This window comes from Bidens hawaiensis, unplaced genomic scaffold, assembly GCF_021521415.1.
Source record: "Bidens hawaiensis isolate Kalapana, Puna unplaced genomic scaffold, B.hawaiensis_p1.1 tig00026411_1, whole genome shotgun sequence".
NCBI lineage: Eukaryota > Viridiplantae > Streptophyta > Magnoliopsida > Asterales > Asteraceae > Bidens > Bidens hawaiensis.
This window is the reverse complement of record NW_027494249.1, coordinates 22642-38396: the sequence shown is the minus strand read 5'-3', so window position 1 is coordinate 38396 and position 15755 is coordinate 22642. Positions and strand designations below refer to the sequence as shown.

Here is a 15755-nt window from a genome sequence, read left to right as displayed (position 1 = left end):
AAAATTAAACAAGCACAAAATGACATCTTAAATAATAAAAACAATAACTATCTATATCAGTTAATTTAGTTTAACTTAATTATTTATTATTTTGGTTGTAGTGAATTGTAACTAGTTTGTTTAATGAAGTTAATTATTTAAAGAATGTATAATATATCATAATAAAAGTAATAAAAGCATACATAAAAACATATACCAAGCACAACTTATACACTCCAACTTTAAAATTTCCCCTCTAATTTTCAGAATGGTTCCGCTAATTGAATGTTCAATAGGGTATTGCAAACTTTAAATTGATCCCTTTTTTAATCAGCAGTGGACCGAGGTTTTCTTTTCATGAGGATGATCGAGGGTTTTTACAACTTTATTGGCGTAATCAAGATTTTAAAGTGTAGACAAAGCTAATTTTTTTTATAGAATAGCGACCCCAATTGTTTCTATGTGGATACGTCCCTGCTATTTTTTTTAACAGCACGTTTATTATTATTATTATTATTATTATTATTATTATTATAGAGATTGAGGCTTCAGACAAAGATTATTACTATATTCGTTGAGAACTTGAGATCATGATAAAACAAATATTAAAAATCTAAAACCAATATTTAATTTGATGATTAGGTGATTAATAAAATAATTGTAAAGTGAGGTTAAGTGGAGATCGAGTGTTTCTTTAATTGTTAATTTGTTATCCACCGACGGATCCGTTGTAATCGAAGTAGACATGGGAAAGACTTTCAACTAAAATCAGCCAAATTGACTAAAATAATTGGTAAATTTTTAGGCCAATTTAGTCCGACAAAGTGACGTCATTAGAAGTATGTTTTCATTTGTGTGCCCATTTGGAAGTATGTGATGAAAAAATAATAAAGAGTTACAATATTCCTTTGTTTTTATGGGGAATTTTGACAATGTGAATGCGACAAACAAACCATTGCAAGCTGTAAAGATTTATAATTATAATCTTTTCTGTATTTTATTATTTTTTAAACCAAAATTCAACCACAATCATCTTGTTGACCTCGCAAGCATTATAAATGTGCTTAATTAACGAATTCGATTGGTATCTATTAGTTTATTATGATACCATAACTAAATAAAAATATAAATTTGTACACACCTAAAACGTTATCGACACACATACAACTTATAATCAAAGTGACACGAATTTAATACTTTTGAAAAACTACCGAGACCATTTGCATATTTTATGGACGCCCAAACTTAATACTTTTGAAAAACCACCGAGACCATTTGCATAATTAACTCAATAATTTAATTATGTAGTAAAACAATTTATGAGGTCCTATGAATTTTAACAACTTTTTAAATGTGTGTACATGACAATGACGATTTTTTACTTCCATTTGACATTTTTTAACCCAAAACTATATCGGCATATAAATCTAACTCAAGCCATAAATGTTAAATAAACAAAACTAAATTGTTTAAATCACAAGATGAAGGGATTATTACGACCAAATGAGTATTATTTACTATATTTTTTTATAATATTAATTTCTTAAACTTTTGGTGACCCTAGAAATGTGAAGACCCAAAGTGGTTGCTTTACATGACTGACCATTGACTAACTCTAGAGCTGGCACTGCGAGTGTGTATTACATTTTTTTTATACTATGGCCTATACCCCTTATTGGTTCATTTATTTTTAGTTAATTCTTATAATTTTACATGCTTGATCATTTAGGAAAATCAAACATTTATAGGCAACTTGTTGAAATTAATCAAATTCAGAAAGCGTGATAAGTTATACAGTGTGTGCGTTCAAACAAAGTGTTACCCAAATACAAAAAATACAAAAATAGTGATTTTATTTGTCTGTATATAAAAATATCTTTACTAAAGTTAAAATGAGCCTTGATGCATGCAATCACTAAACCACTAGACGTTATTAGGACTTGGTCGTTGCCAAACTTCCTATATATCGTACACAAAGAAAGTGACACTACAAACATCATCGTTACAAGAATCATCTTTGTATGTTAGAGCTAGCAGTCCACATCAATTTGTATTGTCACCGCTCCTCGTGTTATATATTTTTGTTGCTGCCAAACATTAGCGCCACTGACACTACCGCCGCATATTGGATACAATGTATTTATAACAATGTTAGAGGTGGCGTTATATAACCCCCTTTCCTTATTAACCCTAATTACAATTATCATTATACAACATACACAATTACACCTTTGTTATCACACACTTAATTAAGAGTTTAACTCGCAAATCCCTTGTGTCACCGATTCCTTGAAATTTTAAACCAGGCTACTGGCGTGGGGGACTAAACAAACGTACATTCGTGGATGCACGAGATATAAAGATGATACCATTGATGACTTCCGCTTATATCTTACCCAATTTGTTTTTGTTTTTAGTTTAGTTGTGTGATGAAAATTGACAGTACAATGGAAACTAAACTGCTAATTAAAATAACACGTGAATTAATTACGTTAATGGCTTCGTGTGTTTGACCGTTAAAATACATTAAATTATAATAAATAATAAAAGAATTACTAAAGAAAGTGGAAAACTTAAGTAATACTTTAAATGATGTAAAGTAACATTTGAACATGAAAACATTTTTGAATCTTTATTTCGAAACAAATCACTTGTGATATGTTAATTTGCAAGATTCTTGCATTTATTATTGCTTAATAGTGCACATAAACATAGTTGTACAAGATAATAACATCTCTTTTCTTGCAACTTTTTTTCTATTTAAAACATTTAAACTTTTCTTTTTGAAATTTGAGCTTTTTGTTTATACACTACAAATTATTAAACATAGTACACAATGAATGTTCTTTTTCGGTTGCTGGTCCTTAAATTATGACATATAAACACATCAAACGTTGTTTGCTTCGGATCCCCATCCCCTCCCCATTTTGTCTTTTTCTCTCTTAAAAACCATAATGCCCTAAAAAAATAAAGTGTTACGTTGTACGCACAACGGACCACTGTGGCTGGCCCTCGACGTGGATGCATCTTGTTAGGTCGGGTACGGTGTGTGCATTATGGATCATGTAGGACCAAGTTAACTAGGGGATCAAGCGTCCAAGTTCAAATCTTTTATCTACATCCTTTAAAAATTAACTCAATTCAAAACTTGATTAATATACCAAGCTAATATCCTAGCATAGTTACATTTTAATGGAACCAAGTATTAGAAGAGCCAGATGTAACAATTGAACATAAAAGATATACTGATAAAACTTTGAGTTAGGTGGTAGTAGTGTTGCGGGTCAAAATCTCGCCTAGGAACCTGAGAATTATTTTGTTGTCTGGGATCCCTGACAGGTTAGGTATCCTAAGCCCATTATTTATTTTCACTAATTTTGCAGGTAATCATTGATAACTTAATTAGCAATAAACGCACATTGAAAGCATGAAATAAACATTTGGAATAGGTCTGGTAACCGTTGGGAATGATAATCACATTAAAGACCCATTAAACAAACGGGATCCTTAGAGTCAGTTGCACATGCTATTACCACTAATCAATTATGCTTGCAAATTACTACTCTTAATCATCACACCACAGCTAGTAAGACCAAGTATTGATGGAGAAGAGAAGTTCGTAAAGACTAAGCGGGTCATCTCCAACGGCTCTTTTAGACCATAATCAATAGCATTAATGGCATCATACCGATTACTATATAAATGAGGCAAAGATGAACGAAATAGAACACTCACACCTCACTACATACACACTTTTGTACTTTAGCAATCATTCATCACTAGTTCTTGACTTGTAACACCTTTTTACTTAATAATATTTATGAGGCAGTAGGATAGTTTTCCCCTCCCAAGGTTTTGTGCCGGAAATCCTCATAATGATCAAGGCTCAAGGGTTTTACTCGTTATATCCTGAGCCATATGCTGCTTTATCACACACTACTAGTAATATCCTGAAAAACACGCTACCTAACTTATAAAGTTTGATCACTAAACAACTTAGGTAATTTTTTTGACCAAAACAAGTAGCATATTGAGGATTTCTACTAATTAATCATGTAGACAACTTGCTTTATCAACTTCCATACCCATTGCTATTGCTTTCAGGACTAACATAAATAAAAGTATTCTAAAAGAAGAAAGAGAAAGAAAACAAAAAAGAAAAAAAAACTCGATAACACAATTAATAAGATAAAAACGTGGTGGATGCTTTACAATTTTGAAGTTACCCGTTAAGAGTAAAGCTACAAGACACACAAATTACCCGAGTAAAAGCTTCACTCTAAGACTTACTCGATCAAATGTTGACTTGTAACAAATAAAATAAGAGAAAATTTCAAAATTTTGTTTTCAAGGAATACAAAATTGCAATGTTTCTTTAACTACATTCCAAATGTTGGTAAAAACGTAAAATATATAAAATAACTCACCGAACCTAACAATGGAATTTAGGCCTCATAGTTGACTTTTAAGATCAAAAGATAATTCTTCATAATTACCAAATTCCTATAACAAGTATTTTCTTTGTTTGCAGCCTGATAAGAAGAACCCGACATAATTAACACCAAGATGGATTTGAACCGGAGAAGGCTTTCCTCTCCTTGTATTGTTACCCCAAACCGTTATCTCTACGATGTGGTTTTTGGTTTAACAATATGTCTGCTACATTTGATCGGTGATGCCAATAGGAGGGGTATTAGTAATTTTGTTCTCGTATCTGATCCTGTCGAGTACCTGCCTAATCACTACTCAAAGAGCATTGTGTATACCCGTTAGTTAAAATGTAATCGGTGGAATTCATAAGTGATTTTTTTCTATTTAGTTTTATTAACTAAAACAATTAAAAGTATAAATACTAAAAGTCATTGATTTAGTAGATTATTCATGACAAAAGGAAAAAAATTACTGGCAGATAAAACTATGCTAAATTGTAATGGACTCTAATATATTTAAGCAATTATATAAACGAACGAACATAACGAAAATAAATGAGCGAATGAGAGTAGGAGACGTGTTTATCTTCGTTCGTTTAACTAAATGAACACGTCAACAAACAATGCTGTTCGTGTTTTAAATAAACAAACATAAATGAATTTCATGCTGAACGACTAACAAACTGTTCAAAATGTTTGGTTCGTTTACAGACCTACCAAAAGTGTAATCATTTTTAAAACATTAATTAACGTGAGCAAACTAGGGCTGTTCACGAGCCGAGCCGAACCGAGCGAAGGCTCGCTCGTTGCTTGGCTCGTTTACAACCGAACCGAACCGAACGGCTGAATTCGAACCGAGCAAAAACCGAAACGAGCCAAAATTGAATTGAGCATTTTTCGATCGAACATGAAGCGATTTCGAGCATTATTTATTTCTTTTTCACTTTAAAATTTTCAATAACAAACAAGTTTAAAGGTTGTAGTTATATATTTTATAAATAAATTAGTAGTGTTTAGATAAACGTGTAATAGATTGTAAATTTCTATTAAAAGTAAGTTTGAAGTAAGATAAAATGATCACGTAAACAAACTTCTAGCATTCTAAAAACTTGAAAGGAACAAATAAAACTACAAAATTATAGGAATAGGAAAAATTTAAAGGGGTTAAAAAAATTTTAAGCTTATATTTATGTGTTTTGTCTATATATTTATATATTTGTTCATATATAATTATATATAAAATAAATTAAAAATATTCGAGCCGAACTGAACCGAGCAAGTCTTTGCTCATTGCCTGGCTCGTTTGCAAACTGAACCGAGCAGAGCGGCTCGTTTACAATTGAGCGAAAAAACGAGCGAGCATTATCCGAGCAATTTCCGAGCGAGCGACAAGCGAATTCGGGCCACAAGCAGTTTGAACGGCCCTAGAGCAAACGGATATTTATGTTTTGGGTAGTTGGGCCGGGTCTCTTTTGCATTCTACTCTTTAACTAAACCAAGCCCATACGTGATGTTGGTTTTAGGCCCACCCATCTAGTTTTGGCCTTTGGGTCCCTTTCACATTCTACTCTTTAACTAAAGGAAGGTTGTGCTTATCACATGCTCTAGACCCGGTTTCTGATTATATTGGGCCGGCTTGTTAAAGTTTTACAGCCCATGAACAGAAACATGATTATTTTTTGATGGTTTTATCACCATATTCATCCACATCTAACATGTATTTTTTTTTCTTTTCTAATTCCAACCCGTTTCCCGCCTAAACATGCAACAAAAGATTAATACAATAATAAAAACTTTTTTTTTTTTTTACAATTTGTATAATAATAAAATTTAGTATTTGTTAGTTAAGGCAGGGTTGTATGAAACTAACCAGGTTTTACTTTCACGTCATAGCTCGATCACGAAACTAATAGTTTGCGATCCTATACACATGTATCTCGTCTCGGTTTGGTGTTTCAACCTCTTCAAGCTGAATAAGAAGCCGAGTCCTTCAACACGTACGATATGGAAACATATATGCTAAACCTTAAACAATTAATATTATGACCTTTATGGCTTTATACATATGCATAAGATCAAATTCATTGATTTCTTGTAAATACCACAAAGACATATTTCTTTTTACTATGTACACTATATATGATAAAGAGGAAAAGCGTTTTTTAGTATTCACATGTATAAAAAAAAGCAAAACAATTTTTTTAGTATCCATTTAAGTTTCATTTCCAACACAGATCAAGCTGTATGAGGTCACTCACCATTGTTATATATAGAGAATAGTAGAGTACCTAGGCAAAATTTAATCAGTTTCATTCACGTAATGTTGAAGACACGTACCCAAGATTTCCTAAATTTAGACACGATTTGTTTAGACAGAATCCACAATGACGATAGAGAATCCCAGACGACGGCCCTTACAAGTTACGAGTCGCGACATCATCACGTATCCAGCAACTATTTTTTTTCTATAAATAAGGCTATGCGCGATATTATTGAAACACACATCCAAACATGGCAACGGTATCCTTGCTTTCTGTTTCTGTTGCAATACTTTCCATTTTTGTTGTTGTTTCTGGTCAGTTTGCCAGCTTTAATAAGCTTGAATTGCCTCCAGGGGTTTCGAGCCCTGAATCGGCTGCATTTCGTGAATTTCTCTTGTTTACTGAAGGTCCCTATACGACCGTATTTGATGGCAGGATAATGAAATGGCAAGGCCCTAATGTAGGTTTTGTGGATTTCGCATATACTGCACCCGGAAGGTCTGTTAACTGCATAACCAGTTATTTTGTTCGTTTAGGGCTTGAGGTTGTTCGTGTTCGTTTAAGAACAAATTAATAAACGAGCGCGAACATAGCATTAGCATATTTTCTTGTTCGTTGACTTTGTAAAATGAACTTGCACGTGTTTAATACAAACATAAACTAACAAAATAAAATTAATACGAACAACGGAACAAATAATCATTTCATTTTACAAAGTGTTTACAAATGAATCTAGCTTAAATGATCAAAACTTGATCTTTCATTAAATTATTGAAATTTAAAGTACCAGTTAAATGCCAATTTTCTTTTGGGGGATTTTTTAGTATATACATCTTATTATTTTTTGGTATATTTGATTTTAATAAACTCAACTAAATGTGATTATCCGATAATAATTCCAACTGAGTTTATTGTCATTGGTGTGTCAAAATTAAAAAAGTTTGCATCAGTGCCCCCTGTTAAAAATGACTTAATGCTATATATATATATACACACACACACACTCCGAAATTCAACTAATGTTTTGATGTTTTAGATCGGAAATAGGATGCAGGTCAATTGATGTAAAATTTGACTCGAAACGGTGATAAAAACGACTTAACTTTTGTTAACTAAAAGTTCAAACACCCGAATTGAAACACTGTTTCGTCGTTTTGGAGCATCGTTTCGAACTAAGTTTTTAAATCAGTCGAATTGTATCCTTCTTCCGATCAAAAGCCATAAAACATTAGTTTGAAATTTGAAAAAAAAATATAACGCCGTTATGTCTTTTTAACGGGGGACCACTGAGTGCAAACTTTTTTAAATTTGGGACCACCAGTAACAATAAACTTAGTTGAGATTATTATCGACCAATTGCATTTAGTTGAGATTATTAAAATCTAATATCCATTATTTTTTTTCTTTTTAATACTTTGATTAGGAATAAGACACTTTGTGATGGTACAACTGATCCGGATATGGGACGAACATGCGGAAGGCCATTGGCTCTTAGCTTTAATCCGACAACCGGCCGCCTTTACATAGTTGATGCATATTATGGGCTTCTAGTTGTCGGGCCTACCGGCGGACCTGCACTTCAGCTTTCTGGTGGTTACAAGTTTTTAATTGGTGTTGACGTTGACTTGATAACAGGCAATGTTTATTTCAGTGATGCTAGTTTGACATATGATATCGGGTAACTATATTGACTAAAACCATAGATTAAATGTTTACTAGTCTTGTTTTAACACATGAGTATATTTTTTGATGTAGAGATATTAGGCGACCTGGATTTAAGCCCGATTCAACCGGTAGATTATTGCGTTACAATCCAATTGCCAAACGTGTAGACGTTTTGCATACTGGTCTCTCGGGCGGGGGTGGTCCAGCAGTTAGTCGCGATGGTACATTTGTTCTACTACCTGAGGCTACCGGTAACCGAATTTCAAAATATTGGCTAGCTGGGCCCAAAGTAAATAAATTGGAACTTTTGCTAAATAATAATGGAAGCCCGAATAAAATAAAGCGAGCAGGGTTATTCGGAGAGTTTTGGGTGGCACTTTCGGTTGGATTCATGCCACCAACGCCACTCATCACACCTCTAGGTGTGAGATTTAATTCGGATGGAGTTGTGTTGCAAACAGTGTCATTCGCCACACAATTCTTCAATAAATCAATCACTTTGGTTCAAGAGCAGAATGGAAAACTTTATGTGGGTTCTCGTCTCACCAATTTTATTGGTGTCTACTCTAACTAGATAACCATGTGTTGTAGCGCACCACTAAATAAGGTTAAATGAACCATCATAATGTTTATGTTTCTAATTTTTGTTACACTAACTGACTATATATAGCGTATTTTGCAGGGGCGAATCTTTATTGGGGCCAGGGGTGGCCTCGGCCCCCTGTTTTTTTGCGCAGTAGTGTAAATTTACCCGTTTTCGGCCGGAAAATTTTATACGTAGTGTAAGTTTAGCCTTTTTTGGCCGAAAATTTGAGTCTGCCCCCCCTCGTTTGTGAAATTTTGTATACATTTTGAGCTCGACTCCCCGGTGCCTCAGTCCAAGCTTCGCCACTAGTATTTTGGATTGGATTCGTCGTCGTAGTTAACTCAAAAACTAAATTTAATATATGTTATTAACATGAGGTGGGATCCGGTATAAGTTAAATTAACATTCTAAAAATACAAATAAATAAAGTAATTACAGTTTTGAAATAGAGTAATTATGTTATAAAAAATAATATAGTGTAATACTAGTTACATTATAGTTCAAAAGTTTTAGAGTAATAATAATAATTACCCTAGAGTTAACTTAACTACTCTAGTTATTTGTACAGTTCTCATGATAAATACAAATTACTAATAAGTATAAAAGGCAACTTTGGTGCCGCAAAGCTCTATTGGACAGCTTTGCGGCACTTTATTGGTACACATCATTTTGTTTTTTTTTTCTTTTAGTTCTAATACCGTAGCGAACGTAAGGAAAACCGACCAAATGTCAATTTTGTTTTTGTTTTAATTTCGGTATCGTAACGAACGTGCCAGAATCCGACCAAATTCGTGTCGACTCCCTGTGTTTTGTTTTAATTCCGATATCGTAACGACCATAACAAAAGCCGTCCGAATTCTAATTTTGTTTTTGTTTTGGTTCCGGTATTGTAATGAACGTGATGAAAATCGACCGAATTCACGTTAACTTGCCACCTCAACGCTTGAGACTGACAATGTTTAGGTTTTGTTACTGCGCACCAAGATTTTACCAACCTGCCCGACGCAACGCGCCGGTAATACCGCTAGTTAACTCTATTAACAATTTCCTTTTATAAAAGCTAAAAGGGTAAAAAAATGGCGGACCAAACAAGCATGCATGCATGCATGCATAGAGTAATTTCAGTAGAAATGTTGTGGAATAGTCTTCCCCTCACATGCCCTATATGGCAAATCCACCAATCTTTGTTATATAGTTTTGTGTGTCAACTTTAGTATCCACATATCTTTCTTATATGAACCAACATGCTCATTTTATGGAATTCAATTGATCAAATTTGTATGCAATTTAACAAATTCTTCAACCTGAGACCAAATCAGTGTTTTGTCGACAAACAGTCTTGGGTTGGCCCAGGTTGGTGTCTCGGGTTTCTCAGGTCAAAGCCAGATCTTGCTCGCCCGTAGATGCGTTAACCGCAACTTTTAACTTATTACACAAATTAATGTGCAACTTAAACTTAATTGCCTATATGCATATTCATATTTTGATAATTTTATATATACCTAAAACTACATATCATTTTCAATTTATCATACAGCTATTATACCATTCTCATTTTCATTTGTCTTCTCTGTAATGACTTCTATGAAAACTTACGAAATCCTAGACTCTAGACACTATACCATAAAGTCATAAACTAAAACACTAAACTCGATCGTATGTCTTCAGAATTTGAAGAATAGACAAGATCGAGTGGAAGAGGAGAATAAAATGGTGCAAAGTTATATTTGATATTATAATTTTCGTTAAGGTGTGAGGGATCGTTGAGCTAACACTATTGGGTTATGAAGGCCTTTGTGCCGGTTTTATTAGAAAGCTCGGTTTTGGTTTCTAATTATGTTTAACCCTAATCTTGTTTATTATATATATATATATATATATATATATATATATATATATATATATATATCCCGATCATGTAATTGTGTGTAAGGCCCAATTTTAGTGGCTTACGATATCAAATTACGAAACTCTTTATATATTTACGGTCAAGTTAATAATTAAAGCCGACGAGAAAACCGGACACGAAACGAGAACTTCGGGAACGCGCGTTTAGCTTCAACGGGAGATCTTCTAGTTTATTTGTATTGTGTTAGGCTATAAATATGTCATTTTGTAGCCTTTTATGCGTGTGTGTTTTCATGGTGTAATCAACCACCGAAGGGGAGCTCAACTTGGGTGGGATCGGCTCGTTTATTATAATTTTAACCGATTACGGAGTCGTTTACTATATTTATTATCTTTATATTTTTGTTCGATCGTTTGATTTACCGCATCTGTCTCGACACGTTTATCAAGTGCAAAATCCGTTCGGATGATCGTTTTGGGACCTACATTGTGTAATCTTGGTTATGAGCTAATAAGAAATATCTAGTCACAACCCTTAAATGTAGGTCCCCTCACAGGGACCGAACCACGTTAAAATTCGTGATGTTGGTTTTAGGCCTTTTGGGTCCATTTCACATTCTACTCTGAAAGTTGTGTACTTGTGCTTATCACATATATGTTGCTAGACCCGGTTTCTGTTGTTGTGCCGGTTTGTTAAAGTTTCACAGCCCATGAACAATGAACAGTAACATGATTACTTTTTGATGGTTTTATCACCATATTCATTCATATCTAACATGTTTATTATTGGAAAATTTAGAAAATGTGAATGGAAATTAATTATTGTAATAATAATACCAAAGGCGGCGTAACATGCCGAGGTGTAACGATTGCCCATAAGCACATGACATTATTAAAGCGACAATATTTAATAAACTCATTTCATTTCACATCATCGAAAATGTCACATAACAATATTCATAACAAGTCATAACAAAATATAGCAAATCAAATATTGTTCATTTTTGCTAATATCCTAATGGTATTTGTGACGTTTTCTTCAAGCATCCGAAATCAACCAAGATGTAAACCTGTAACATTTCATAAAATAAAGTTTGTCAACACAAAGGTTGGTGAGCAATTCATAAGTTTGAGCAACAATAGTATATAGTAAGAAAAGCCACAAAACTAGTATACGAAACAATAAATAAGAGCTATAAACTTGGATAAAATAGTTATCGCTAACAAGTTAGCGACACCCAACTATAAGGGGATGCCAAATAGTTTAGGATTTTATAGTTATCGTTAATTGTATTACGTTAACGACACCTTGTCATGAGGGCTTGCCAAATGGTCTAGGATTTATAGTTCCACCATCCAAAAACGATAAACACATAGGCAAATAAGCATAGAACACCAAATCGAGCGATTATTCAAGTAAAGTATAGAACAACGTTTGTGGTTTAAGACCCAAGTATAAAACATTTAGTTTAGATAAGATGAAATGTCACCCCAAAACAAAAGATAGAAAACGGGGTATGAAGTTACTCACGTTCAAGTAATAAACTTGAAAGTTGATAATTTGGAGATTTGCTGGAACGACGGGTTTAACGTATGAAACCTATATAAAAGAAAATCTTGGATTTAGAAAGGTTGTATTGAAGATCTTTAAATAAAATAATTGTTGCAAAAAGTAAGCAATTAAAGTTCAAGGTTTAAAACGTAACTATTTAAGAATTTATAATAATAACCCTTTTAAAATGTAAGTTTGCTCGAAACCGGGTTAAAGTATCAACCCTTAATATTTACTTAACCAATGTTAATTAATAAGGTGGGAAAACTGCTAAAATGCAAGTTCCATTGGGCTAAAGATACTAAAACGGGTCTTTAACGAGTGTTCGGGTTGTTGGTTCGGATCTTGACGAATGGTCAAACCCAAAGTTAACTTTCCAAAATATTAATTGTTATGAGATAACTCACAAAAACTTTATAAGACTTAACCAAGTATGTAGATCTATTATTTTAGAACTAACAACGTACGTTAAGCGAGTGTTCGGTTTTGTCGGTCCAAACTTTGTTATGAGATCAAGTTGTATCCAACATTTCCAAGTACTTAAGAAAATAATAAAAATCAGTTTGTAAACTATTTTTAAAGAAATATAAAAGTCTTGATAGCGAAAAACACGCTTGTGTGTTTTAAGCGAGTAAAAATCGGACCGGTTCGGTTTCCATCTCACAACAAGTTCATAGATGGATTCCACATACCCATATATCATAGATCTTGTATAATAATGTACAAATGAGAATATTTAAGTTCTACAACTAAAAAGTCAACAACAAGTCTTTTTAACAAAAGTTCGGTTTGGTTCGGTTTCCATCTCACAATGAGTTCATAGATGGATTCCACATACCCATGACTTGTAAATGTGACTAAAAACTAAAATGAGCAGAAGTTAAACATGAATAATATGTGCAAGCAAGTTATGTGAGTGTATATATATTAAGAACACGAAGTCCTTCATAAAGCCTTGCCTTACGAGGTCCGAAACTTAACCAACCGAAGTCGGAGAAGTAACTATCAAAGGTAACAAGGGGTGTGTATTATATATATGTTGTACCACAATATTCAAGTGTTATTAATGTTAAATGAACAAGTTAGAATGAAAGACTATAGTTAGTTTGACTTGAGAAGTCAAACTTTCAAGAATACATAAATAAACAACCTTGAATCTATGGAGGATTTGAGAGAGAATTTGGAGTAAGAGCAAGTGTAAAATGAAGAAGATGAGTGTGTATATATAGGGTAAGGGTCAAAGCTTATTTACAAGGTTTTCTTTTATGTTTTGCATGAAAATAGATTGGTTAAACAAACAAGCAAAGCACAAAACAACAAACAAAAAACGAAATGTGTGCAGGTGGCCCTAGATGTCGTGCGGCCTCCCCTTGACCCCTTGGTCGCACGGCGTGCCCGGGGGGGGGGGGGTGGCCCAGCTCGTCTTTTGTGGTTCGTTTGTGTGTCCGGAAGTTCGTTTTTGATGTATTTTAATCGTTTTAAGTCAGTTTTCGAATCCGTAAAAGAGGTTTTTCAAATTGAACAAAAGAGAATGTTTTGGTAACATAAAAATCCAATATTTTATATATTATGAGTTTCGGTTTACAAAACGGGTAGGTTTATAACGTAAAACAATGCATAAACGAATACAAACAAGACCCGAAATTGACGAATGTCACACATTAAGTCACTAATTAAGTGAGACACTTGTTTTCTTTCAACTCTTGAATATATTACTTGGTTTTGTGCCTCATTTGGGAAAAAGGACTAGAAAAAGGTGTTCACTCAAACATCCATATGGTTAGAGAGGAGTACTCTCTACTTGATTCCTTCATCACATTATTCTAGCATATTTATTTTCAAGAATACCGATATACCCGTTGTAACCTTTAGCGTGTAGCCTTTCGCGGCAGTACATACTGCTTCGGCTGTTGTACCCTGGGAGATATACAGACTCTTTAGTAGAGACCCGAAATCTGTTTTGAGGGAAGCTTATTGAATACGTGCCTCAACCAACGCTCAATATATATTATTATGTTCATGTTTTGTTGCAGCCAATGGAGTTGGGTCAAGGATAAGAACCTGTAGCCATACCAAGGAAAACTAAGATGAACGTGAAGATACTCAACGTGTGGAAGACTCGAGTCAAGAAGTTCCTGGTGAAGTTCTCACCAAAGACATCGACACGAATCTATATTAATTGTTCTCTATATTAAATTTTATTTTTGGTTTGTGTAACAACTCGGATTTTTTCGAATAATATTTTTACCTTTCACCCGACCCGTCTTACCAAGAAAATATTATATATATAACGTTTATCAAATTATTACTTGTTATTTAATATAAAACAACTTTGTTATATACCCAAAATTTACCCTAAACTATACTTTTAACTCACTTTGTTTCCATCTTCATAGTAGAGGGGCATATTTGCAAAAGCTGCATTTATAATATATTTTATCCATTAACCCATATACCCGTTAACCCGATTACCCATTTCCGTATACCCGCAACCCGTTTAAGCATTCTTGGACCCTAATTCTCGTTATTTTGGAAATCAATCAATGGATTCGTTAAAACATGCCATAATGGGCCTACCGACACTGTTATTATGGTAAATCGATCAATGACGATTTGTATAGTTAATTAGGTTTAGGCCGACGCAACCCAATTTTCAATACGCAATATATCGACCACCACAATCCAATTAAACCTGCACACATAACCCACATACGAGCGCCGTCAAAACCCCTATAGCCATTCAACCTAAGATTGCTTTTAGTACGTGTTCTCATTCTTGTTCTAGCCGGCTGCACTTCGCCCTAATTAACCAGCATCGGTGCATCAATTTAGGTAATTAAACGTATGCAAGGTTGCAAAAGTCGTTAGGCGGACCCTAGGCGGTCGACTGGGGAGTTGGGAGTACTCGACCTTAGTCGGAGAGTACTCGGGGATGGCTCACCGAGAACTCGGACTAGGCGGGGATTACTCGGGGATTACTCGTTGAGTACTCGGTGCCTAGGCGCGATTTTTGCAACCATGAACGTATGTTCTAGTTCGTCTTGATCTAGTCTATGTTAACCCTAATCTTAATTACTCAAATCCTTAACGTAGTGATCGATTTATGATTCTAGGGTTTAAACAAGTGATTTGGGTGTGATGGGTTATAAGATAAATGAACTCGTTTTCAGGTATTAGACAACTTGACAGCTTGGCTGGGTGGCTGTGCGTGTGTTATTGAGTTTCTGGCTGGAGGGCACGGGTTTAAGTCCCTCCAGCAGCGCTTGTTTTTTTTTTGTATTAATTTGTTTACAATGTAGCACTCTTTTTAATCACAAGAATCATATTAATAATATTTTAAGTATTAGGATTAATTAATATTTTTGTTAAAAACCGACATGTTAACTAGTCACGTTTTCGAACCTTGGCTAAATGCCATATATGTGTGTATATAT

General features: G+C 34.0%; 1 protein-coding gene across 1 annotated transcript; it reads left to right on the top strand.

Moving 5' to 3' along the window:
* Positions 1 to 6891: 6891 nt before the first annotated feature.
* LOC143573403 (protein STRICTOSIDINE SYNTHASE-LIKE 12-like) lies at positions 6892 to 9007 on the top strand. The gene is made up of 3 exons (XM_077058292.1): positions 6892 to 7168; positions 8094 to 8348; positions 8426 to 9007. Exons 1-3 carry the CDS (start codon positions 6921 to 6923, stop codon positions 8907 to 8909), a joined length of 987 nt encoding a protein of 328 aa, XP_076914407.1. The 5' UTR covers positions 6892 to 6920; the 3' UTR covers positions 8910 to 9007.
* Positions 9008 to 15755: the final 6748 nt, after the last annotated feature.